Here is a 24,940-nt window from a genome sequence, read left to right as displayed (position 1 = left end):
ATAGACAAAAATCCTCTAATTATTTATATAGATAGATCTATCTGTACCTTTTGACATGCAATGAACAATTGATCGTGAACCAAAAATTATTCTGGGTAAAATTTATGAGATTAATGATAAATAAAAATTAGAATATGAATAAAAATTTTAAGAATAACAAAATTAAGTAACATAAATTAGTGAATTATCAAGAGGATAATGTGATACCGAAGGAAGAAAATGCATATGTATTTTTACTCATAAAAAGAATTTTTGTCTCATGAAATAAATATTTCTTATCCCTCCATCGATATTAAATATTAATTTAATATGAGATTATTACTTACCTAGATAAAAAAATATATCTAAAATTAATTATTTTATTATTTTATAATAAACACAAAATTATTTTTTCTCCTGTATTTCCAAGACTAAAAGATCTACCCATACAACAAACATTCCCTTATTAATAATTTTTGTACCATCCTTAAATCTAAAATTTTGTTCGAATAGTTCATTACGAACTAAATGAAATGGTATATAAGTATGATACTTAATTCAATCATACTGCACTTATGGTCTAAATAATTTTTTATATTATTATTTAATTATAAATATTAATGGATAATAAAATTATTAATTTTTATTATAACTACTTTAAAAAGTTGTATATAAAATGACTTCGAAGTAGTCAATAGTGTAAATTTTTTATACCAATAATGCGTGAAAATTAAATTTTATATAATAATATAAAATGATAAATAAAAAATTCCATACCACTACACATTCAATAATAAAATAAATGAAAGTTTTCATTTTATTAACTGAAGATTTAATTCTTAATTTTTATTTTAATCTCTATTTAAATAGTTATTATTTTTATTCTCTTTTTTTAGAAGATTATTTTTAGTCTTTATTTCAATATTGTTGAAACACTAAAAATATTGCGTCTTTAATTGAAATACCTAAGTCTGGGATCGAGGTAAAGAAAAATATAATTTTATATTCAATTTCTTACCTCGATATCAAAGAGTGAAAAAAAGAAAAACCTAAAACATATTGTATATGGAATGAAGCAGAATCTTTTTAATTTTATTCTTTCAAGTCCCATTATGATTTTTATAAGTTAAAGTTTAATTTATGTTTCTTAAATTGTAATAATTTAAAAAATGTTTGATAATATGTGAATACTTTTTAATTTTATTATATTTTGAATAGAAAATATTTGACATTAAAAATATACAACCATATAATATTATTATTTAATCAGTCATAAAATATTTATTTAAATAAATTAATTAAATATTTATCATATAGAAATCTATTTTATAAATACTTACTCTATCTTCTTCTCTTTCCCTATTTATTTTTCATTTTTGCTCTTCATCTCTTTTGTTTACTACATTACACCAACCGTCAGATCTTTCATATCTCACTTTTATGCCATCTTTCACTTTCATTAGGTGTATATTTAATGAACATAGAATCATCCTTTTTATCATTATTTATGCCATTAATAAATTCTTTAGCACACTTTTTTTTAAATACTACATGTATTTTCAAAGAGGTTATCCACAAGATTGATTATCAATAAAATATGTTTACTTCATGCTTATAATATAATTATTATAAAAAAAATTCAAATTTTATAATTTTAATAAATTTTAATATTATGTGTTGAAAATAACTTTATTTTTTTTCAGTATAGCTATTTCAATTTTGTTTTCTTGATATTCATCTTCTTTTAACAAAGATCACAGGTTTTCTATTTGATGAGAAATAATACTGCTAGAATAAAATAAAATTATTGTCTATAACAAATCAACCTAAAAAAATATGGGTTAAATAGAAAAACAAACGCAGGTCACAGGTGCTAGTTGTTCCTTCGTATTCATCGGGTTTGAGATTCACGCTCTTTTTTATTACTCTGGCCTAACGGAAAAGCCTCCACATCTACATATATAAATACTACCAAAAATTCAGTTGCACACTCTGCTATTTCCACCACCATAACCTCGCTCTCTTCACCCTCTTCTTCTTCTTCTTCTTCTTCACTTTGTAACTTTCGAATCTTCTTCCTTCCACCGCAATGGCCACCGCCACGCTTAGCCCCGCCGACGCCGACAAGCTCTCCAACCTCAAATCCTCCGTCGCTGCATTGAGCCAAATCAGGTCCTCACTCTTTCTCTTTTCCGATTTTCCGCATCTCTTATCTCATTTGCATTTCTCGCAATCTCGAATCCGAACCTCATCGCTGTTGTTGTTGTTATTTGCAGTGAGAATGAGAAGAATGGATTCACAAGCCTCGTTGCTCGTTACCTCAGGTGCGTCAACTTTAACCGTTTTAACCGTTAACGTTCGTTACGCTTGTGATTGTGATTTTCCTTTCATTTATCTTCAGTTACGTGTGTTCACTATTAATTCCACCGTGTTACGATTTTCCGATTATTGTTTATTTTATTTTATTATATATTTTTTCTTATTAACTTTTGATCCTTTTTGAACGTGCAGTGGCGAAGCACAGCATGTTGAGTGGAGTAAGATCGAGACGCCTACGGATGAAGTAGTGGTGCCTTATGACTCTTTGGCACCGACTCCTGACGGTAATTAATCTTTGTCTTCTGTTTGATTGATTAGGTGGATTTAAGAATGAACCATCAATTTTGTCCCCGAACTGTTGATCTCTCAAATGATCCTTAAAGTAATGAAGTTGTTTAAGTAAATCTCTAAGGAATTGAATATCCATGACTTTAATCCCTCTATTAATGTATGAAGATTTGTTTTTGGAATACAAGTGAGAGGTGAAGTTCCATCTCGAGTAAGAATGAGAAGGTTGAACACCATATAAGTGAGTATAAGACCTATAAACCCGAGTCTTAAGGTTTTAAGTTAAAGTGTGGTATCAAATTTCCTTATGTGATTACTCATGACTCATTGAAATAACAAAGCTCGGTCTTACAAATCTGGTGTTAACCCCCATGGATTTTCCAACATTTTTTAATAGTTAGGGGACTACTTAATATGATTTCAAACACTTTCAGAACTACTTATATACTTTGTTTTACTTTAGGGACTATTTAGCAAAGAGAGTAATAGTTTATGGATGAAATTGATGGTTTACTCTTGATTTAATGATTTAGAAGATCGATGTGTGTTTACTACGTGAACCGAAATTGGTTGATGCAGGTTCTTTGGAGGTGAAGAACCTCTTGGACAAGCTTGTGGTGTTGAAGCTCAATGGAGGCTTGGGGACAACTATGGGTTGTACTGGCCCAAAGTATGCTGAATCTAATTTTTTATATTATTTTTACTTAAGACTTGGATGATTGAGACTTTCGTCTGTGTGTGATTCTTGCTTGATGCTAACTGGAAAGATCAACTTTCTAAATTTTAACGGTGAAGAATCAGACACTATATTTGATCAATTTCTTGAAAAAACTTTTCCATGCCTTGAGAATGTTTCTTCAGCAAGACTTATTTAGGAATTTTCAGCTAGGTTCCTAAACTTAATTGGCTCCTTGATTGAGTTCCTAGAGTTTTGAAACCGCCATAAATTGTCAACATATCAAAAATAGAAATTATGGCGAACATAAAATTAATCCAATGACATGGATTTGGAGGGGGGGGGGGGATGGAGTTATCATATACTCTCAATAAATATTTTAACTTAGCTTTTTTGGATGTCTTGCATTAAGCCTTAATTTTTTTATGTATTAAATGCAGATCTGTCATTGAAGTTCGTGATGGGTTGACATTTCTTGATTTAATTGTCGTCCAAATTGAGGTTGTTTTACAGTCCTTTCTTGCTTGGCTTTTATTCAGTGTTTGCAATTCATGTGAGCTTTCCACTGATAGCTTAAATTGTTGTAGAACCTCAATTCCAAATACGGAAGCAATGTTCCGTTGCTTTTAATGAACTCATTCAACACTCATGATGACACTCAAAAGGTACAAGAGCTTTACCTTGGACCCCATTGCTATTTGCTTGGTAGAATTATGGGCTGAATTTGTCAAAATCTAAAAATTTGTCTGATTGTAGATTGTTGAGAAATATAAAAACTCAAATATTGAGATTCATACGTTTAACCAGGTTTGTACCTCTGTTTATTGCACTAATATATTATTAATTTGCTGGACTTTGAGATTTAGTTTTTTATTTGATATTTTGTTGCATGGACTCTAATGTATGCAGAGTCAATATCCTCGTTTGGTTGTTGATGACTTTTTGCCATTCCCATCCAAGGGGCAGACAGGCAGGGACGGGTGGTATGAATTTGTATTTTGCCTCTGCTATATTATTGCATGACTGCACGTAACTAGTTTCACTAGAACTATGCACCTTTATTTATTTTTTGAATTAGCAGTTTAGCACTTGTGTAAAGTGTAATGATAAGACAAATAATTCAAGAAACTTATCCAGAGGAATTCATGTTAATCTTTTTGAAAATTATTTTGTGGATGACATTACCATTTTGCAATTGAATCCTAACAAACCTTGAGCATGTCTCTGCTAATAGTAATAGTTTTCCTTGTTTGGCTTATGATTGATTCCTTTATGCATAGGTACCCTCCTGGCCACGGAGACGTCTTCCCATCATTAGTGAATAGTGGAAAGCTTGATGTGCTATTATCACAGGTTGACACCAGAACTTGATTTATTTCTAGTTGGGCTTTGTCTTATTTTGTTTCTTTGGTGAGTAATTACCATTACTATTTTTTCTTTTTCTTTTTCTTCTCTTACAGGGTAAGGAGTATGTGTTTGTTGCCAATTCAGACAACCTGGGTGCTGTAGTTGACTTGAGTATCCTTATTTTAAGTTTTCATTCTTTTTTCTGTTATTTTGGTTGTATTAATGGTTTATTTATGTGTGAAAGTTGATCACTAATGTCCCCAGTACCCTTAACTGGTTAATTTAGAAATCTTAAATCATTTGATTGAGCACAAGAATGAATACTGTATGGAGGTAAAGAAAGATGTTTGTTGTCAAACAAATGCATTTTAGCTTTAGACTTGCATAATATTGATGTTTTGGGTGCTTTTAATGCAGGTCACTCCCAAGACATTGGCTGACGTGAAAGGTGGCACTCTGATTTCTTATGAAGGAAGGGTTCAGGCATGTAACAGTTGCTGATTTCATTTCTTTTCAGTCATGATTTATCTGATTAATTCAGTACACTGACTGTAGCAAATGTCTAAATGTCTCTTTAATGTGATATATTCCATGCACAGTTTTTATCCCAAAAGGAAACAAAAAATTTGATTGAGAGTTTCATAATTGTCCTGCTGCCTCCCTCCCTCTTTGGTTTCTTACCCTTAAAAGAAAATATAAGTATGATCATTTAGAATTATAAGAAATTGGCTGTAAGTGACATTTAGCTTTGATTGTTTGATGCAGCTCCTGGAAATTGCCCAAGTACCAGATGAACATGTAAGCTTCTAGATCTGTCTTGTATTCTTTCATCAGTTTCATGGATCTCTTCCCCCTTCCCAAGTGTACCCAATTGTATGCATTTGTTTAGTAGATTATGAAGTATCATGATTTACTATGTGTGCATTTGACTGAGAAGGCAATGACTTGCTTGATGTCAGATCGTGCTTTTGCTATTTTCTATTGTTTTATCTATTATTATAACTACCATAACAAGTATAACCAGAGTAAGGTTTATACAATAGTGTAGTATTGTAAAAAAAAGAAGCTATCCCCTCCTTCTCCTTTCTTTTGCATATGAATTCACCTTTTCCAAGTTGATGCTCACTTTGTAGCAGTAAGCAAGACTTTTTTTTTATCATAATATGTTCATAATTTATGGTGAAGTCGGGAGCATACTTTTATTTATTAGCAGTTCTTTTGGAATTTACAAATTATCATTCAATGTCTGTCTTTATCCAGGTCAGTGAATTTAAGTCTATAGAGAAATTCAAAATTTTCAACACAAATAATTTGTAAGTTATGCTAGTTAGTTCCCTAACTGTTTTAAATTGTATACTCATTTGGGCTATTGAGTATTGACAATGTATAATCTACAGGTGGGTAAACTTGAAAGCAATTAAAAGGCTTGTTGAAGCTGATGCTCTGAAGATGGAAATTATTCCCAATCCAAAGGTGCAAATTGGACATTTTTTACTGATAATTTGATAGGAAATAGCCCATCTTTTCCTTTTTTGTTTTTCTTGGACATGTGTATTAGATTGTGGGTTAATTGCTATACTCTGACATTCAGTTGGAATATTGCTGACAAAATTTGTGAATTTTAGGAAGTCGATGGAGTAAAAGTTCTTCAATTGGAAACTGCAGCTGGTGCAGCAATAAGGGTACTGAATGTTTATTAAGATATTACTTATATGTAGTCAATGCTGAAACTTCTGTTCTAGAGCTTTTAACATAATACTAGTATCTTTTAACAGTTCTTTGACAAAGCTATTGGAATTAATGTGCCTCGATCTCGCTTCCTTCCCGTGAAGGCAACTTCAGACTTGCTTCTTGTCCAGGTTATAAGCTTTTCTGTTTCAAGCCACGAGAACTTTTTTGGAAGTTGATATACTTGTCTTTTGTTAACACAATCAGTTGTTTGTTTTGCAGTCGGACCTTTACACTTTACAAGATGGATTGGTTATTAGGAACCAAGCTAGGGCAAATCCTGAAAATCCTTCCATTGAATTGGGGCCAGAATTTAAGAAGGTTAAGAGCTGTATTACTATTAACTTTGTGTTAGGCGGTGAATATGAGTTTGACTTTCCCAGTCTCCTTCGCAGGTTAGCAATTTCTTGAGCCGGTTCAAGTCAATCCCCAGTATTGTTGAGCTTGACAGTCTAAAAGTGGCAGGCGATGTATGGTTTGGAGCTGGTGTAATCCTTAAGGTTTGGGATTTAATTCCTTACTTATATCTGATTTTTGTTTATTTTTTCTTTCATTCTTATGGCAGGAGACTGGATAAATGCATACTGTTACTGCCATGATTACTAGTTATAGAGTTTCTCTCTTGAATATTTAATTCCTCATGTAATGATTTAAGTGAAAGTTGCATGAAGCATGACAGTGCTGTAGGAGCTCAGAATTCTCTGCAGAAAGTTTTTTTCTTCAAGATTTGAACCCATAACCTGGACACTGGGCTTAATGTTGCATCAAGCTCACTCTCAACCAAATACAGTCGAAATGTTCTTTTGAAAAATATTTTTGTTAATTCTAAAATTTATCTAATGCTTTTGTTTGTTGGTAGTAAAACTAATCACAAAGGAAGCCATGCAATTATTTATTGATTTCCAAACTAACCCTGTTCATTTTTAGAACTAGGCTCCCTGTTTTTTTGTTCTCACTGTTAGTAATTTATTTTGTCTTCATGTTTTTTATGAGTCAAGATAATTTATCAAAAATCTTATTATTTGGCCTTTTGACATCTATCAACCGTGATCTTTCTGGTGCCTTAACAGGGAAAAGCAAGTATTCTTGCAAAACCGGGTGTGAAGCTGGAAATACCTGACGGAGCTGTGATCGCAGACAAGGTATTTTACTTTACATATTGATCTTATTAGTACCTACTAGAGCTTGTCATTAGGCCTAAAACTCTTCACGCGCAGGAAATTAATGGCCCTGAGGACCTGTGAGAGAAAGCTGATGATGAGTTTTGAAATCCATGTGACTGTGCAATCTTTGAGTATTGACAGTCTTAAACTAAAATTTGTGTATTGCTTCTAGTTTGGTAGGGGTAAAAATAAGAAGGCAGTTTCTACTGAGCATGTCTGAAGACTAAGCTTTGTATTTCTCATAATTTTGTTTTTAAACATTTCTTACAAGGACTCAAGGAGGATCCGATCATGTTTCCTTTCCATATCATATTAAGCGTTTACGCCTTCATCTTTTGTTGAGTAATTTGTGTTCCTCTGTTTTTTTGGGTGGTTACCGTGAGGTATTAAATTGGTGAAGTGATGAATAAAAAAAATGAGTGAGGTTAATTCATCCGAAGAAGAAAAAAATCGAAAACTAGTTAGTGTTTTAGTTGCCCCGTTCTCTCGTTTTTCTCCCGTTAACAGTTAATTTATTGGTTAAATCTTAAATCCTACACTAAAAACTTATTAAGTCAGTACTAATTTGGTCTATGTCACCGTTAATTTCTTTTTGTATTTTTAGCTTGGTTTCTACTTTCTACTATGTATGCGGTGTTTTTTTTTTTTTTTTTTATATATATAAATGTTATAAATTACATGTATAAGAGACTAAATTTAAGAATGTATAAAGAAGTTAATGGTTAATGACGACAATAATCAAATTGGTAACATTTATACATATATGAACTAATGATAAATTTTCATGTATATCCTAACCTTATACTTGGGGTTGTTGGGCTACAAAGTACAATTGGAGTTAGGCCATGTGTGATGTGTCCCATTTTTATTGATTAATTTTACTTCCCACGCAATTGACAAAGCTTTCCCGCGCTCTCCGCCGCTCTTTACTGTTAGGCGCTACTTCCTTGAAAAGTTGAGCGAAAAAAAAAATGCACTAAAAGAAAGAAATAAAACTCCTAACCCCTCACACTATAGGAGAAACCAAAATATCAAAAAATCTATCTTAGATCTAACTAAAATTATACTGTGCACGCATCAAATACAAATACAATAACGTTAGAAATAAAGAGGTATATTGAAAAAGTCTCAAGTTTTATGTGTGGACTAAAAATAATGTCAAAATAAAATATAAAAGTAAAAAAATATTTTCATTCTATAAACTAATTTTTAGTATTTATTTAAATTCAAATTCACATTTAAAATAAAAGAAGATAAATGAAAGGATAATACTCATCCCAAAATTAAATTTTAGAAAAAAAAATTATCCCAAAAAATTATAATTCTTAAGAATCATAAATCATTCTTATGGATAAATTATATAAGTTTTTTGGAATCAAATAATAATATATCTTTACTAGTTATTTTAATTATTTATCGTATTAAATTATTTAATAAGTTTTTTTAACTAAAAAAGTCAAATTCCAACATTCGCATGGATCAAATTAAATAATTTAAATAAAAAGAGAAAACAAAATAGTAGTTTTAAAACAAAAAAAATAAAAAAATAAAAATAGAAGAACCGCCAAAGCTGTGAACACGAGTAGGCTAAAGGAGTAGAAAGCAAATAAAAAATAAAACTTGTTACTGTGTTAGTGAGTGGTGTTTCTGTGTCTCTTTCTCATCCTTTACACAGCACATAGTCTTCTACAATACATACATATCCAAACGACAGCGTTTTCTTTCCATTCCTCGGAAGGTTCGAGAATCACGGTGAGATAAAAGAGATGCGTGACGAAAGCAACGAGTGAACATCACTCACTCACTGAGTCACTGTCCATGTTCCGTTAATTGGACTTGTGCGTTCGTTTCTTCTTTGCGCTTATCCTTTCCGCGCATTTTCAGAACAAAACCCTAATCCTCCATTTTTTCCCGTTTTCAGCCTGCAAAACCCTATCTCTAACTTCGTTACGCTTTTCCCCGCTGAACAGGTTCTTTTTCCTCTGTTTCTCAATTGTAGCTGAGTTTATTTTTTTTTCCCGCATTTGGTCTGAATCCATAGTTATGATGTTCTGCGAATATTAGACTTCATTATAATAATGTTGAGTTGGAGTTGCGATGAATAACTTTATATATATATATATATATATATATATATATATATATATATATATATATATATATATATATATATATATATATATATATATATATATATATATATATATATATATATATATATATATATATATACAAACACACACACACACATACATACATACTCGGGCTGACAAGTATGTTATATTTTGTACCTTTGTTTGGAGGCTGGTATTGTGTGTCTTTTAGGGTTCTGCAAGGTTGCAAGGTTTTAAATAGAGGCCGCGGTTGCGGTTTTGTCGCGTTTTATGATATTGTGGGAAATTACGGACAAATGTCGATGTGACCACAATTGTGGTTGCATTGCAGTCGCGGACACTCTGAAAACCTTGATGCTGTGACCTAAATTGTTGTTTGGAGGTTTGTTCTTTTAGGGTACTGCAAGGTTTTTGATAGGGGTGAAGGTTGCGGTTTTGTTGCGTTCAATGATATTGCGGGAAATTATGAACAAATGTCGATGTGGCCATAATTGTGGTTGCATTACGTCGCGGACACTCCAAAAACCTTGATGCTGTGACCTATATCATTGCTCCTGACTTTTTTTTTTAAAACCTTGGGGTAGTGAAAAGGCATTCTGATTTGTGAAGTATATAAGCTGTAGCAATTATAGGTGGAAAGGCTTCTGCTAGTGATTTTATATTCTTATTTAGAAAAAGTGATTAGAAAATGTACTGTTCAGTGTGCACTTTGAAGTAGTACGATAGTTTGTTTTGCTTGATTTTCTGCAAGATGTATGTTTTCATCTCTTAGTGGTTCTAGTATTAAGTTCTGTATTGGTAAAGCTCTTTTTTGTTGCCAGATTATCCAGTAGCCTTGGATCAGCTTGGTTGCAATTTATTAATTTAAGGTTAAAGTATGTTTTTCGTCCCTATAAATATCGAAATGTTCGGAATTCATTCTTGTAAAATTTTCGTTATGTTTTTCATCCTTGCAAAATCATAATGTGTGACTTTTTGGCTAGAATGTAGGTTCGGATTTTGTTGACTGTGCAAAGAAGCTAATCTATTTAACCAATTGAACGTTGACACGTGTTCAGACCCTAACCCTTTCTCTCTCAAATCTCTGTACCCCAATCCAACCCCCCCCCCCTCCTTCCTCTCCAACACCATGCGGATCTGTTGGGGTTGCGGTGCAGGTGTTGGGAGGCCTGGATGGAGGCAGATCTGGTCGAAGATGGTGATATGGGGGTGGAGACATGCGGTAGTGTCGGGGTCGCAGATTTGAGGGAGAGGAGCGTGCACGCCTTTGAGGTGATGGGATTGAGGTTGCGATGGTCTCTTCAGCCAGAGGATGGTTGCGATGATTGGGGGTTTGATGGTGGTGTTTGGGGGCGGTTTTGATGGTGGTGGCTGTTATAGGTGGTGATGCTAGGGTGGTGTTTGGTGGTTACTGTCATGGATTTGGGAGAAAGGGTTTTATTTGCAAAAAAAAAAAAATCCTACAATCTGTGGCAGTTCTTAACCGCCACAAATTGTGATTTGATTTTTTTTCAAAAAAGTTTCTGTAATTTGTGGTGGTTTTTAACCCCCTGAAATTACACTCTAAAATATAAGTTAAAAAAATGCCTCGTAGGTTCGATTTCATCCAAGCCTGGTTCTGGGCCAAAACACAACACATTTCAATTGTGTGAGGACGAAAAACATTCCAGAAATTTCACAGGGACGAATTTCGAACATTTCGATATTTATAGGGATGAAAAAAATATTTTAGCCTCAATTTAACTTGAGAAAGTATTTCTTTTTCCTAGAAAGGTTTTATGTGTGTTAGGGAGTGTGGGATAAGCAAAGGAAAAAGCGAGCATTGGTAGTTTATTTTTGAAATGGAGTGTTTGATGATTGGTTAATTAGTTTGATTGTTCTATATTTGGTGATTGGAATGCTGTGAAATAGTTAGGATGACAGAATTTTTTTTGGGAAGCAGTGGTTCATGAAAATGTTTCCAGAACTAATTGAATACCATTTGTAAAGTGCAGGAATTCTGAAAAAGAGGTAGTGGAAATTCCAGCACTCTAATAATTGAAGATTTCAAGTAAATTGTGTCCAATTTCTGGATGTTGTGACAGTCCAGCCATCTTTTACTCACAGAACTGAAGTTGTCTGAATACTAGGTACTGTTACTAGAATCATTCACTGTATATGCATTTCACTTGTTTGCTTGCCTCTTTGTGCCCCCCTCCCCCCTTCCTCTTTGTTTGGAGACAAAAAGAAGATATCAATCCACTTCTCGCCTTTTGAGCGTTCTAATATTTATGTAATGGAAACTTCCCTAGTTTAGTTTTGAGGCTCAATCAAATGTTAAGTGAGGAATATGATATGACTAAATGACTCAATCAATTATATATGAATTACTTGATTAGTGAGCTGATTTTTATTTAAAATGTAATAAATTTTAAGTTTGTGTGTTTTTATTCCAGATATAGTGGAGCATGGCAGACCATCGGAATGGAAGTGCCCAAGCAGCCAATGGAACTGCCCAAGCAGCAGGAACTGCCTATTCCATTGATCTCAATGCATTTCAAACCAGACTAAGGTCATTTTATCAACATTGGGATGCACACAAAACAGATCTTTGGGGCTCTTCTGATGCAATTGCTGTTGCATGTCCTCCACCTTCAGAAGATCTGCGATACTTGAAATCGACTGCTCTTAACTTATGGTTGCTTGGATTTGAGTTCCCCGAGACAATTATGGTTTTCACAAAGAAGCAGATCCATATATTGTGCAGCCAGAAGAAGGCTTCTATTCTCGAATCTGTCAAAAAATCTGCCAGAGAGGTTGTTGATGCAGATCTTGTTTTGCATGTCAAACCTAGAAACGATGATGGAACTGCTCTAATGGATGCTATATTCCGTGCTATCCGTGCTCTGTCAAAGTCTGATGGTCGGGATACTCCCACTGTTGGATACATATCAAGAGAGGCTCCTGAAGGGAAACTGCTTGAAATGTGGACTGAAAAATTAAAAAATACAAAATTTCAGTTGAATGATGTGGCCAATGGGTTGTCTTCATTGTTTGCTGCAAAGAATAATGAGGAGCTTACATCAATTAAGAGAGCGGCATACCTGACAACAAGTGTGATGAAAAACTTTGTCATTCCAAAGCTTGAGAATGTAATTGATGAAGAGAAGAAAGTTTCTCATTCTACATTGATGGAAGACACCGAGAAAGCTATCCTGGAGCCTTCTAAAGTCAACTGTAAACTGAAGGCAGATAATGTAGATATTTGTTACCCACCAATTTTTCAGAGTGGTGGACAGTTTGATCTCAAGCCTAGTGCTGTCAGCAACGATGAGTTACTTCATTATGACTCTGCAAGTGTGATTTTATGTGCTGTTGGGGCGCGGTATAAGAGTTACTGCTCAAACATAGCTAGGACTTTCTTGATTGATGCAGACCCTCTTCAAAGTAGGGCCTATGGGGTTCTCCTGAAAGCCCATGAGGCCGTCATTGGATCATTGAAGCCTGGAAACAGGTTGAGTGCCGCATACGAAGCTGCTGTTTCCGTTGTTGAAAATGATGCTCCTGACTTGATTTCGTACTTGACAAAGTCTGCTGGAACAGGCATTGGTATTGAGTTTCGAGAGTCAGGTTTGAATATTAATGCTAAAAATGAGCAGCTAGTAAAAGAAGGCATGGTCTTTAATGTGTCCCTTGGGTTTCAGAACGTTCAAAGAGAAAGTTCCAAGTCTAAGAACAAGCACTTCTCCTTGTTGCTTGCTGACACAGTTATCATAAACAAAGATAAAACTGAAGTTGTGACCTCTATGAGCTCAAAGGCTCTAAAAGATGTTGCATATTCTTTCAATGAGGATGAGGAAGAGGAAAATCCCAGGGCTAAAGCTGACACCAATGGTGCTGAGCCCTTGATGTCTAAGACAACTCTAAGGTCAGACAATCATGAGATGTCAAAGGAGGAACTTCGAAGGCAGCACCAGGCCGAACTTGCTCGTCAGAAAAATGAAGAAACTGCTAGGCGACTTGCTGGTGGTCGAAATGAGACAGGAGACAACCGTTCCTCTGCGAGGTCATCTGCAGAACTGATGGCTTACAAGAACATAAATGACCTTCCCCCTCCCAGAGAAATGATGATTCAGATTGATCAGAAGAATGAAGCAGTTCTCTTGCCTATAAATGGAAGCATGGTACCTTTTCATGTGGCTTTCATTCGAACTGTTTCCAGCCAGCAGGACACCAACCGGAATTGCTATATCAGAATTATTTTTAATGTTCCTGGGACCCCTTTCAGCCCTCATGATTCAAACTCCTTGAAGTTCCAAGGATCTATATATTTGAAGGAGGCTTCATTCCGCTCCAAGGATTCAAGGCACATAAGTGAGGTTGTGCAGTCCATTAAAACACTCAGGCGTCAAGTTGTAGCAAGGGAGTCTGAGAGAGCTGAGAGGGCCACCTTGGTTACTCAAGAGAAACTGCAACTTGCTAATAATAGATTTAAGCCAATACGATTGTCCGACCTTTGGATCCGTCCTGCTTTTGGTGGGCGTGGAAGGAAGATACCTGGTACACTTGAGGCTCATGTGAATGGATTTCGTTATTCTACCACTAGGCAAGATGAGCGTGTAGACATAATGTTTCCCAACATTAAGCATGCATTTTTCCAACCCGCTGAGAATGAAATGATCACTCTCCTACACTTCCATCTGCACAACCATATTATGGTAGGGAATAAGAAGACCAAGGACGTTCAATTTTATGTTGAGGTTATGGACATGGTCCAGAATGTTGGGAGTGGTAAGAGGTCAGCGTATGACCCTGATGAGCTTGAAGAAGAACAACGAGAGCGACAGAGGAAGAATAAAATTAATGTAGAATTCCAAACCTTTGTGAATCGGGTGAATGATCTCTGGGGACAACCTCAATTCAATGGCCTTGACCTGGAGTTTGATCAACCTCTTAGAGAGCTTGGCTTCCCTGGGGTGCCTCATAAATCTTCAGTATTTATTGTACCTACTTCTGCCTGCCTGGTTGAATTAATAGAGACCCCTTTCCTTGTTGTCACGCTTAGTGAGATTGAGATTGTTAATCTTGAGAGAGTTGGACTTGGGCAGAAAAACTTTGATATGACAGTAGTATTTAAGGACTTCAAGAGGGATGTCCTCAGGATTGATTCTATCCCTTCTACATCACTGGATGGCATCAAGGAGTGGCTTGACACAACAGACATCAAATATTATGAGAGCAGGCTGAATCTGAACTGGCGTCAGATCCTGAAGACAATAACGGATGACCCTCAGAGCTTTATTGAAGGTGGCGGTTGGGAGTTTCTGAATTTGGAAGCTACTGATTCAGAATCTGAGAACTCGGAGGAGTCTGATAAAGGTTATGAACCATCTGATGTGGAACCTGAATCGGATTCAGAGGATGAAGCTTCTGACAGTGAATCACTTGTTGAGTCTGAGGATGATGATGATGATGATGAAGATTCCGAGGAGGATTCTGAGGAAGAGAAGGGAAAGACATGGGAGGAACTAGAGAGGGAAGCAAGCAATGCAGATAGGGAGAAGGGAAATGAGTCTGACAGTGAAGAAGATAGGAAAAGAAGAAAGGCAAAAAGCTTTGGTAAGTCAAGAGGAGCCGGTCTAAGTAGTAGCATGACAAAGCGGCCCAAGTTAAGATAGATTTTTGGCTTTTGTTCTTAGCTGGTATATGGTTTAGTTCAGTTACTCTATGTTGTTGCTGCGGTAGCAGCTTTTGCTTTTGTAGTAGTAGTCCTATGATGATTGTAAATTAGGGTTTTTCTTTTTATAATATAGTTCAGTCACTTAATAGCAATCCTTGCATCAAATGTTCTTAAAATATTTACGTACTTTAATCATTTAATGACTTATTTAATTTTGTGTTATTATTAGATCTAACATTTTTTTGTGGGGTTTTTTGTTTATATTTCTTTTCTTTTTTTCCTGCTGGCTGTTTTCTTTGTAAGAAAGCAGTGGAAGCATGTAGGGTGAAACATGCTGGTTAAATTATCACAACCAGTTGGAATTTGGCATTTTGACTTGTGGTTTCTTGGAAATTTTATTTGAGACGGAATAATGTTTTATTAATTACTGGTCCTTTCTTGAGGTGGATCAAAGCTTCTTCTCTTTTGTTCACTATTCAGAAGCTGTTAAATGGTCGTACTTTTTCTACTTTTTATCATGATTTTTTATATATATAATTTCAAATTGTTTTGCTTTTCTTTTTTCCTTCCACTTTTTTCGTTATGGTGAGTCAATTCATTCCCATGGTGTGGTTTGAGAGGCAAGTTGGCTTAATTTTGGCTCACTACTACTAAAGTGGGCGCTCTAGGTTGAACTGGTGACTAGTAAGTCTCCACATTTTGGAATTTTCTTATCGAAATTAGTATTGTGACATGACATGGATATGGCATGAGACAAACCAGGTTGTTATTCCCACCCTTGTAAGCGTCTTAAAATTTCACCTTCGTAGTAGTAGGTCATCAAGTCTATGGAACTTGCCATTGTTAAGTGTTTTACAATATGGGAGAATTCATAGGGATGAGTAAATTACTGTTACACGGTGTTCTTTTACTCATTTCTGTTGTGGATTGTTTTGGGTTGGCTCGATTTGATATGTTATTGGGCGATCAAGGAATAATAAAGGAAAGAAAAAATGTTTAGAAAAGTCCAGGACTCTATTAAGATTTCCTAGCAACATGAGGATATGAATAACAATTTTATTGTGTTTATAGTTTTGGGATTGTTAATATGTTTAGTTATTTAGTTTTGAGGGTGTGTATGTCTGATTTGGTATTGTTTATTTGTTATGTATTGCTGTAATAATTTTTCTTTAGCATCTTGTGTTTTTGTAAGTATTGTTGAATGATACTAAAAAAGAAGAGGGATAAATACGTTCTACGGGGTGAAGTTCTGATTCAAATTTAAAGTTGTTAATTGCAAGTTATAAACGGGTGTCGCATTTGTTTTCGACTCGTACTATTGTGAGGTTCATGACTTCATGTAGCATTGTGTATGTGTCAAGCAACGAAGTGGGAAATCAATGCCATTTCAAATCCAAACTAGAGAAAGAACTAATAAATGTTTGAGTTTATTATTTTTTAGTCTTTAATTTTTCTTAAAAAATAGTTTTTAGTTACTAAGCTTCTTTTTTTTTTTTATTGATTTCAGTTTTTTTCTCTGTACTTACTTTTAGTCCTTACGTAATATTAAAATAATTGTATAATTTAATCGCTTGGGGAGATAGGTAAAATTACACTTTTAGTCCTCCAGTTTATCTTCAATTTTGGATTTGGTCCCCCTATAATTTAATTTACAAATTTGGTTCTCTAATTTTATAAATTTCTGTAAAATTGGTCTTGGAAGTCCAATTTGAATGTTGACCGTTAACTTCAGACGTTGACGGTCACGTGTGACTGTCACGTGTCAATGCCACGTGTCAATGTCTGAGTGGTTCCCTGTAAAAGCTTCATTTTTGTAGGTAAAATTGTACTTTTGGTCTCACAATTTTACTCTAATTTTGATTTTGGTCCCTTTATAATTTAATTCACACATTTTGTCCTCCAGTTTTATAAATTCCTTTATAAATTCAGCCAAATTTTATTACTGGAGAAGTTGTATATCAAATTTCAAACAAAAATACCATTGTCATACATAGGCCACCTAAGCAGTCGTATACACATAATATCGCATGAGGGAGCAAAAAAAGAAAAAAAAAGAGTTATTACAAAACCTGTTAAAGTAAGAGATCTGAAAATTTCAGACCCAGGTTGGAATTCATACGCCACTTTCCCAAGTTGAACAACCTCAGAAGTGGGAGAGAGACAAAAAATGATTTTTCTCTAGGTTCCAAGTGAGTAAAAAACTTGCAATGAAAAAAGAAGTGCGAGATTTATCAAGACCTACCATGTCTCTAGCACTAGTGGCTAAACCATTCAAAAGACCAATTTAGCAGGAATAATTTATAAAGAGATTTATAAAACTAAGAGACCAAATGTGTGAATTAAACTATAAGGGGACCAAAATCGAAATTGGAGTAAAACTGAAGGACCAAAAGTACAATTTTACCTACAAAAAAATGAAGCTTTTACGAGAAATCACTCAGACGTTGACACGTGGCAGTCAACGTTTGAGGTTAACGATCAACGTTCAAATCAGACTTCTATGACCAATTTTACAGGAATTTATAAAATTGAGGGACTAAATTTGTGAATTAAATTATAAAGGGACCAAATCTATAATTAGAGATAAAGTGGAGGACCAATTTTACAATTTTACCAGAGAGATATAAATGAAAGTTATGTTAAATTATATGTGAGAATTTATAAAAGAAAGTTATTTGTGGTTTTAACTTTCAATAGATAAATTTGATAAAATATGAGAAAGTGAAGTTTGTTATTATATGCAGACACATTTTAGGAGATAAAAAGGATAAAATTAAAAAAAAATGTGAATATAAAAAATGACTTATTGTTAAGGGTGTTAAAATAGGTCTATTTTTTTTTAAAGTGAGATAATCACTAACAAAAATTAAACAAAAAAATTATAGCCTTAGAAACTGCACTCCCATGCATCAGCCAAGAGATGTTTCAAATCAACGGGGGAATCTAATTCAAGAAACACTAAACCAGAGTTTGAACCCAATCTAGCAAGAAAGTTAGCACAAACATTCTCCCTCTTTTTGTGAGTGAATTGGAAATACCAATTTCAGCCAACTTGTAGCAAGTTGTGAGTTGAACTAGGCTAATCCAAATCAATTGTGGAAAAAAAAGTTTAAAAAGACAACTTATATGTTAATCTATATATAAATAAAACAGATAATGAATGATATAAATCACTGTCACTATTATATACAAATTATACATTAATTATATAATATACACTAATAAATTACAACAACGGTGTAATAAACTATAAAAAAATATCTCAATTTTAAAATTACAAAAAGAATAAAAAATAAATTTCAACTTGGTGGATTATTCCAACAACCTAACCCATAGATACCTGAGTTACATTATATTAAGTTATACAAGTTACTATGTTAGATCATCATTCCAATTTTCCTTTAAGTAAGTTAACTGGATTGATCAATTGAATTCTATCAATGAAGAGGACTAACAATAATATTGTTTAACACATTCATCCTAACACATACTAGTATATTGGAATTTATTAGAAAATATAAAAGAAAAATTATTCCCAACACTCCTCAACTATAAAATTATGAAAGAATTAATTATATAAGATGTGAGACTCATAAGTTCTTATAATTTTTAAGAAAGTTTAACCAATAAAAAAGGATAAGTCAGTTATAAGGTTAACTAGATGGTCAAAAAAAAAAACAGAAATAAAATGATCGTGAGTTCAAATCTCTTCCACTAATTAAAAATTAACAAATTAACAATTAACATTGACCATTAAAAAAAGATATGTTCAAAATAGTATTTTAAAGAATGTATTGATAATAAGATTTCTCTTCCAAGAAAATAAGTATTGCATCAATAGTGTAATATAATTTTACACGATTATTCCGTCACAATTTATTATATATGATAAATTTGTTAATTTTTATAATAAATATCTTATACGATTATATCAATTGTGATTTCAAATTGATTAAAAATGTATAATTAGTTTACATTATCATTGTATGACCATTAATATCTTCTCTTCAATCAATTTTAATATCTTAGTTGTTCTCATTATATGTTAGTATTAGTTTTTTTAAGTCAAATTAATTTATTTTATTTTATTTATTATTTAAGTTTGATTTGATTATCTAATTATTTTTTGATTTCAATTTAATCTTATCATGTAAATTAAAATGACAAAGTTATAAAATATGTATTTTGTAAAACCACGCTAATAACAATTTTAAATTGTTACAAAGTGTAATTTTTTTTAACCTTGTTGACGAAATCTAGACAGACCAAATTGACAAACAAAGAAATCTTATGCATTCTAATAAATAAAAAAATTATTCTTAGTTCATTAACCGATGTTTTATTAAAACAAATTACAATTTGCTTTTTTAAATAAAATAATAATTATTTTTAAAAATATTTTCTCATTTTTGTTTCTACCATGCGCCTCAACTTCCTATGATAATGAGCATTCTTACAAGATGTGTGCGCATTGAAACTCTGATCTTCGGACCCTACCCAATTTCACTGCTCCAATTTCAGTCTCGTAAATCCCCCAATTGAAGAGGGAGAAAAAAAAAACACGAAAAGCTCTTGCTCAACCCCAGACACACGCAGAGTGACGAAAAAGGTTTCGATCTTTCCATTTTTTGTGGATTTAATTTTGGTTTTCATTCTTCTTCTGTGATTCTAGAATCACGAAGTTCTAATTTCGTCGTAGAAAGTAGAAGCCATTTCTCTGTTTTTTTTTTTCTTTTAAAAAATTGATTTTTAGGAATTATTGGGTTAATTAGTGGAATTCGTGATTTGTTCATCATACAGTAAAGACCCGGCAATTCATTGGGACACTATTTTCATAATCTCTCTTTGAATTGCACATGTGACTGTTGAAGAATTGCACGCGTGGCTGTTGCAGAGGTAACTTGTTATTCTCAAGCCTTTAAGGAAAAGTTGTGTGGTTTGTATTTTCTTCTGATTCTCGAATTTTATGTGTTTGTGTTAATGCTCAAGTGGCTTGACCTTCATTTGAGTATTTTAAATTTGTGGTATGTCTCCTTATTTGTTATATTGAGACCTAATTTCAGCATTATTGAACCTGATATGAGGGATTGGTCTCTCTTTGTTTACTGATTTGCATGGTATCCATGTGCGGAATTTCATATATAAAGCATGAAAGCAAACACGGTCAGTAGATTGCCCACTCCGAGATCTTTTTCTTAGTGGCTTGTTTTGGATCTTTAGTTTGTGTTGCTTATTTATTATTTGTATGCTTGTTCTTATTCCTACACTCCAGTTCCTTCTTTTCCCCAAATGTTGCGCAGTTCTTCAAGCAACAATTTTTCTTTCATAAATGTCAGGCAATCATTAGTTTTGCACTTTTGCTGATTGTGACCATTGAACATTCGTCAAGCCTCATTATGTGGCTATATACCATATTTTTACTCTGATTATTTTTCTTTCAAGCTGTGCATGTACATACATTTTTTCCGAACATGATATACTTATAGTTCATTTTGCTAATAATTCTGATTTAAATAGTTTTCTTGTAGCTTCTTTTGTTGCTATCATATTCTGACATTTTTATATATTCTTTGGGTATCACATTCCATTGTTACAAATGGTGCTTAGATCTACACTATCCTGCATGTTGCTATTTCGAGAAGTATGTTAGTTGGCAAAATGATAATACTTTTTTTCCCATGATTTACTTCTATTCTTGGTAATATTTTCCGGTTTCCAGTGTCTAGTGTCATTTATGCTATACCATCATCTATAGTGATTGCATGTTGCTTGTTTATTTGCTTTGTTGATCTTAACTCGGTACAAGCAGATGACATGTATAATTTTTATATTACATTCTTCAAAGTTCAATGTATAATTAGAGTTCATTATTTCAAACTTATGGTTTATTTATTCATATCCTGGGATTATGATTTTTTTGTTTGTGTCTTGAGATATGGCCAAGAACTGAAATGGAAGGGATTGAGATAACTAGGACTCCTTGTTCCTTTAAGCACCCACTGTTCCCATGGCTAAAAAAGAACTGAAAAGTATTTTGCATCAGTAGTTGTATGCTAAACTTCTTACTAATGTTACTGTGTCTTCTCTTGATTTTTTTTTTCCAGAGTGGTAGGAAAACTATGGCAGACCATCGAAATGGAAGTACACAACCCCCCAATGGAAAGGCCAGTGCAGCAGGATCTGCATATTCTATTGATCTGAATGCATTTCAATCCCGATTGAAATATTTTTATAAGCATTGGGATGATCACAAAACAGATCTGTGGGGCTCTTCTGATGCAATAGCAATAGCATGTCCTCCACCTTCAGAAGACCTGCGATACCTGAAATCTACCGCTCTGAACTTATGGCTGCTTGGATTTGAGTTCCCTGAGACAATTATGGTTTTCATGAAGAAGCAGATCCATATCCTGTGCAGCCAAAAGAAGGCTTCTATTCTTGAATCTGTCAAAAAATCTGCCAAAGAGGCAGTTGGTGCAGATCTTGTTTTGCATGTCAAACCTAAAAATGATGATGGGACTGCTCTAATGGATGCTATATTCCGTGCCATCCGTGCTCTGCCAAAGTCTGATGGCCATGATTCTTCCACTGTTGGATACATATCAAGAGAGGCTCCTGAAGGGAAACTGCTTGAAACATGGACTGAGAAATTAAAAAATACAAAATTTCAACTAACTGATGTTGCCAACGGGTTGTCTTATTTGTTTGCGGCAAAGAGTAACGAGGAGCTTACATCAATTAAGAGAGCAGCATACCTCACAACCAGTGTGATGAAAAACTTTGTGGTTACAAAACTTGAGAATGTAATCGATGAGGAGAAGAAAATCTCTCACTCAACATTGATGGAGGAGACTGAGAAAGTTATTCTGGAACCTTCAAAAGTCAATTGTAAGCTAAAGGCAGATAATGTTGATATTTGTTACCCCCCAATTTTTCAGAGTGGTGGAGAGTTTGATCTCAAGCCAAGTGCTGTCAGCAATGATGAGTTACTGCATTATGATTCTGCCAGCGTGATTATATGTGCAGTTGGAGCTCGATATAAGAGTTATTGCTCAAACATAGCTCGGACATTCTTGATTGATGCAGATCCTCTTCAAAGTAGGGCTTATGAGGTTCTTCTGAAAGCCCATGAAGCTGTCATAGGTTCTATGAAGCCTGGAAACAAGTTAAGTGTTGCATACCAAGCTGCAGTTTCTGTTGTGGAAAGGGATGCTCCTGACCTGATTTCATATTTGACAAAATCTGCTGGGACAGGCATCGGCATTGAGTTTCGTGAATCAGGATTGAATCTTAATGCAAAAAATGAACAGATAATTAGAGAAGGCATGGTCTTTAATGTGTCACTTGGTTTTCAGAATTTACAGTGTGAGAAGAGTAAATCTAAGAACAAGCAATTCTCTTTGTTGCTTGCTGACACAGTCATCATCACCAAAGATAAGACAGAAATTGTGACTGCTACGAGCTCAAAAGCTCTGAAGGATGTAGCATATTCTTTCAATGAGGATGAGGAAGAGGAAAGGCCAAGCACAAAACCAGATGCCAAGAAAGCTGAGCCCTTTATGTCTAAGACAACTCTTAGGTCAGACAATCATGAAGTTTCAAAGGAGGAGCTTCGCAGGCAGCATCAGGCAGAACTTGCTCGTCAGAAAAATGAAGAAACTGCGAGGCGTCTTGCTGGTGGTGGAAGTGAAACAGGAGAGTCCCGTTCCTCTGCGAGGACTTCAGCAGAACTCATGGCCTACAAGAACATAAATGACCTTCCCCCTCCCAGAGAGATGATGATTCAGATCGATCAGAAGAATGAAGCAGTTCTCTTGCCTATAAATGGGAGCATGGTACCTTTTCATGTGGCTTTCATTCGAACTGTTTCCAGCCAGCAGGACACCAACCGCAATTGCTATGTCAGAATTATTTTTAATGTTCCTGGGACTCCTTTCAGTCCTCATGATGCAAACTCAATGAAGTTCCCTGGATCTATATATTTGAAGGAGGCGTCATTCCGCTCCAAGGATTCAAGGCACATTAGTGAGGTTGTGCAGTCCATTAAAACACTCAGGCGACAAGTTGTAGCAAGAGAGTCTGAGAGAGCTGAGAGGGCAACCTTGGTTACTCAGGAGAAACTACAACTTGCTAATAATAGATTTAAGCCGATAAGATTGTCTGACCTTTGGATCCGTCCTGCTTTTGGTGGGCGTGGAAGGAAGATACCTGGTACACTTGAGGCTCATGTGAATGGATTTCGTTATTCTACCACTAGGCAAGATGAGCGTGTAGACATAATGTTTCCCAACATTAAGCATGCATTTTTCCAACCCGCTGAGAATGAAATGATCACTCTCCTACACTTCCATCTGCACAACCATATTATGGTAGGGAATAAGAAGACCAAGGACGTTCAATTTTATGTTGAGGTTATGGACATGGTCCAGAATGTTGGGGGTGGTAAGAGGTCAACGTATGACCCTGATGAGCTTGAAGAAGAACAGCGAGAGCGACAGAGGAAGAATAAAATTAATGTAGAATTCCAAACCTTTGTGAATCGGGTGAATGATCTCTGGGGACAACCTCAATTCAATGGCCTTGACCTGGAGTTTGATCAACCTCTTAGAGAGCTTGGCTTCCCTGGTGTGCCTCATAAATCTTCAGTATTTATCGTACCTACTTCTGCCTGCCTTGTTGAACTGATAGAGACTCCTTTCCTTGTTGTCACGCTTAGTGAGATTGAGATTGTTAATCTTGAGAGAGTTGGACTTGGGCAGAAAAACTTTGATATGACAGTAGTATTTAAGGACTTCAAGAGGGATGTCCTCAGGATTGATTCTATCCCTTCTACATCACTGGATGGCATCAAGGAGTGGCTTGACACAACAGACATCAAATATTATGAGAGCAGGCTGAATCTGAACTGGCGTCAGATCCTGAAGACAATAACGGATGACCCTCAGAGCTTTATTGAAGGTGGCGGTTGGGAGTTTCTGAATTTGGAAGCTACTGATTCAGAATCTGAGAACTCGGAGGAGTCTGATAAAGGTTACGAACCATCTGATGTGGAACCTGAATCTGATTCGGAGGACGAAGCTTCTGACAGTGAATCACTTGTTGAGTCTGAGGATGATGATGACGATGAAGATTCCGAGGAGGATTCAGAGGAAGAGAAGGGAAAAACATGGGAGGAACTGGAGAGGGAAGCTAGCAATGCAGATAGGGAGAAGGGAAATGAGTCTGACAGTGAAGAAGATAGGAAAAGAAGAAAGGCAAAAAGCTTTGGTAAGTCACGAGGAGCGAGTCTAAGCAGTAGCATGCCAAAGCGGTCTAAGTTAAGATAGATTTTTGGCTTTTGTTCTTACCTGGTTTATGGTTTAGTTCAGTTGTTCTATGCAGTTGCTGCGGTTAGCAGCTTTTTGTGTTTGGACTTTGGAGCTGTACTATCATTGTAACTATAAGTGTTTTTCTCCCATATTATAGTTCAGCCACTCGATAGCAATCCTTGAATCCAATGTATGCCCTTAAAATGTTTACGTCCTGTTTTTCATTTGTTGACTGCTTTTATTTTTGTTTCTTATTATTGGAACTAATTTTTCTGTAGTCAACAGGCAAGAGAATCACCATGAATGAAACCAGTGATCTATGCCCACCATAGCCAAGCTTCCAAAGTCCAAACCATTCC

At 34.7% G+C, this 24,940-nt stretch overlaps 3 protein-coding genes across 7 annotated transcripts; all 3 read left to right on the top strand.

Moving 5' to 3' along the window:
• The first annotated feature begins 1,834 nt into the window (after positions 1 to 1,834).
• On the top strand, positions 1,835 to 7,831 carry LOC100794066 (UTP--glucose-1-phosphate uridylyltransferase). The gene is made up of 21 exons (XM_003538326.5): positions 1,835 to 2,151; positions 2,256 to 2,303; positions 2,491 to 2,582; positions 3,166 to 3,256; positions 3,703 to 3,763; positions 3,850 to 3,927; positions 4,019 to 4,069; positions 4,172 to 4,245; positions 4,543 to 4,615; positions 4,723 to 4,780; positions 4,896 to 4,942; positions 5,027 to 5,092; positions 5,375 to 5,407; positions 5,870 to 5,922; positions 6,007 to 6,082; positions 6,235 to 6,291; positions 6,385 to 6,468; positions 6,560 to 6,658; positions 6,733 to 6,837; positions 7,408 to 7,479; positions 7,555 to 7,831. Exons 1-21 carry the CDS (start codon positions 2,069 to 2,071, stop codon positions 7,579 to 7,581), a joined length of 1,428 nt encoding a protein of 475 aa, XP_003538374.1. The 5' UTR covers positions 1,835 to 2,068; the 3' UTR covers positions 7,582 to 7,831.
• A 1,185-nt stretch (positions 7,832 to 9,016) lies between these two features.
• Positions 9,017 to 15,485, top strand: LOC100793201 (FACT complex subunit SPT16). 4 transcript variants are annotated; one of them, XM_014765564.3, is made up of 5 exons: positions 9,017 to 9,338; positions 9,422 to 9,470; positions 10,436 to 10,489; positions 11,609 to 11,743; positions 12,050 to 15,485. In XM_014765564.3, exon 5 carries the CDS (start codon positions 12,062 to 12,064, stop codon positions 15,269 to 15,271), a length of 3,210 nt encoding a protein of 1,069 aa, XP_014621050.1. In that variant the 5' UTR covers positions 9,017 to 9,338; positions 9,422 to 9,470; positions 10,436 to 10,489; positions 11,609 to 11,743; positions 12,050 to 12,061; the 3' UTR covers positions 15,272 to 15,485. The 4 variants fall into 4 exon arrangements, with proteins under 4 accessions (XP_014621050.1, XP_006591309.1, XP_040862808.1 ...); XM_006591246.4 differs by lacking the exon at positions 10,436 to 10,489; XM_041006874.1 differs by having other exon boundaries at positions 9,017 to 9,470.
• A 4,215-nt stretch (positions 15,486 to 19,700) lies between these two features.
• On the top strand, positions 19,701 to 24,730 carry LOC100792677 (FACT complex subunit SPT16). 2 transcript variants are annotated; one of them, XM_006591244.4, is made up of 3 exons: positions 19,701 to 19,882; positions 20,074 to 20,169; positions 21,378 to 24,730. In XM_006591244.4, the coding sequence occupies exon 3, from the start codon at positions 21,393 to 21,395 to the stop codon at positions 24,597 to 24,599; it is 3,207 nt and encodes a 1,068-aa protein (XP_006591307.1). In that variant the 5' UTR covers positions 19,701 to 19,882; positions 20,074 to 20,169; positions 21,378 to 21,392; the 3' UTR covers positions 24,600 to 24,730. The 2 variants fall into 2 exon arrangements, with proteins under 2 accessions (XP_006591307.1, XP_006591308.1); XM_006591245.3 differs by lacking the exon at positions 20,074 to 20,169.
• The last annotated feature ends 210 nt before the right edge of the window (positions 24,731 to 24,940 follow it).

The sequence above is a fragment of the Glycine max genome, chromosome 11, assembly GCF_000004515.6.
Source record: "Glycine max cultivar Williams 82 chromosome 11, Glycine_max_v4.0, whole genome shotgun sequence".
Taxonomy (NCBI): Eukaryota; Viridiplantae; Streptophyta; class Magnoliopsida; order Fabales; family Fabaceae; genus Glycine; species Glycine max.
This window is presented reverse-complemented; position numbering and strand designations above follow the sequence as displayed.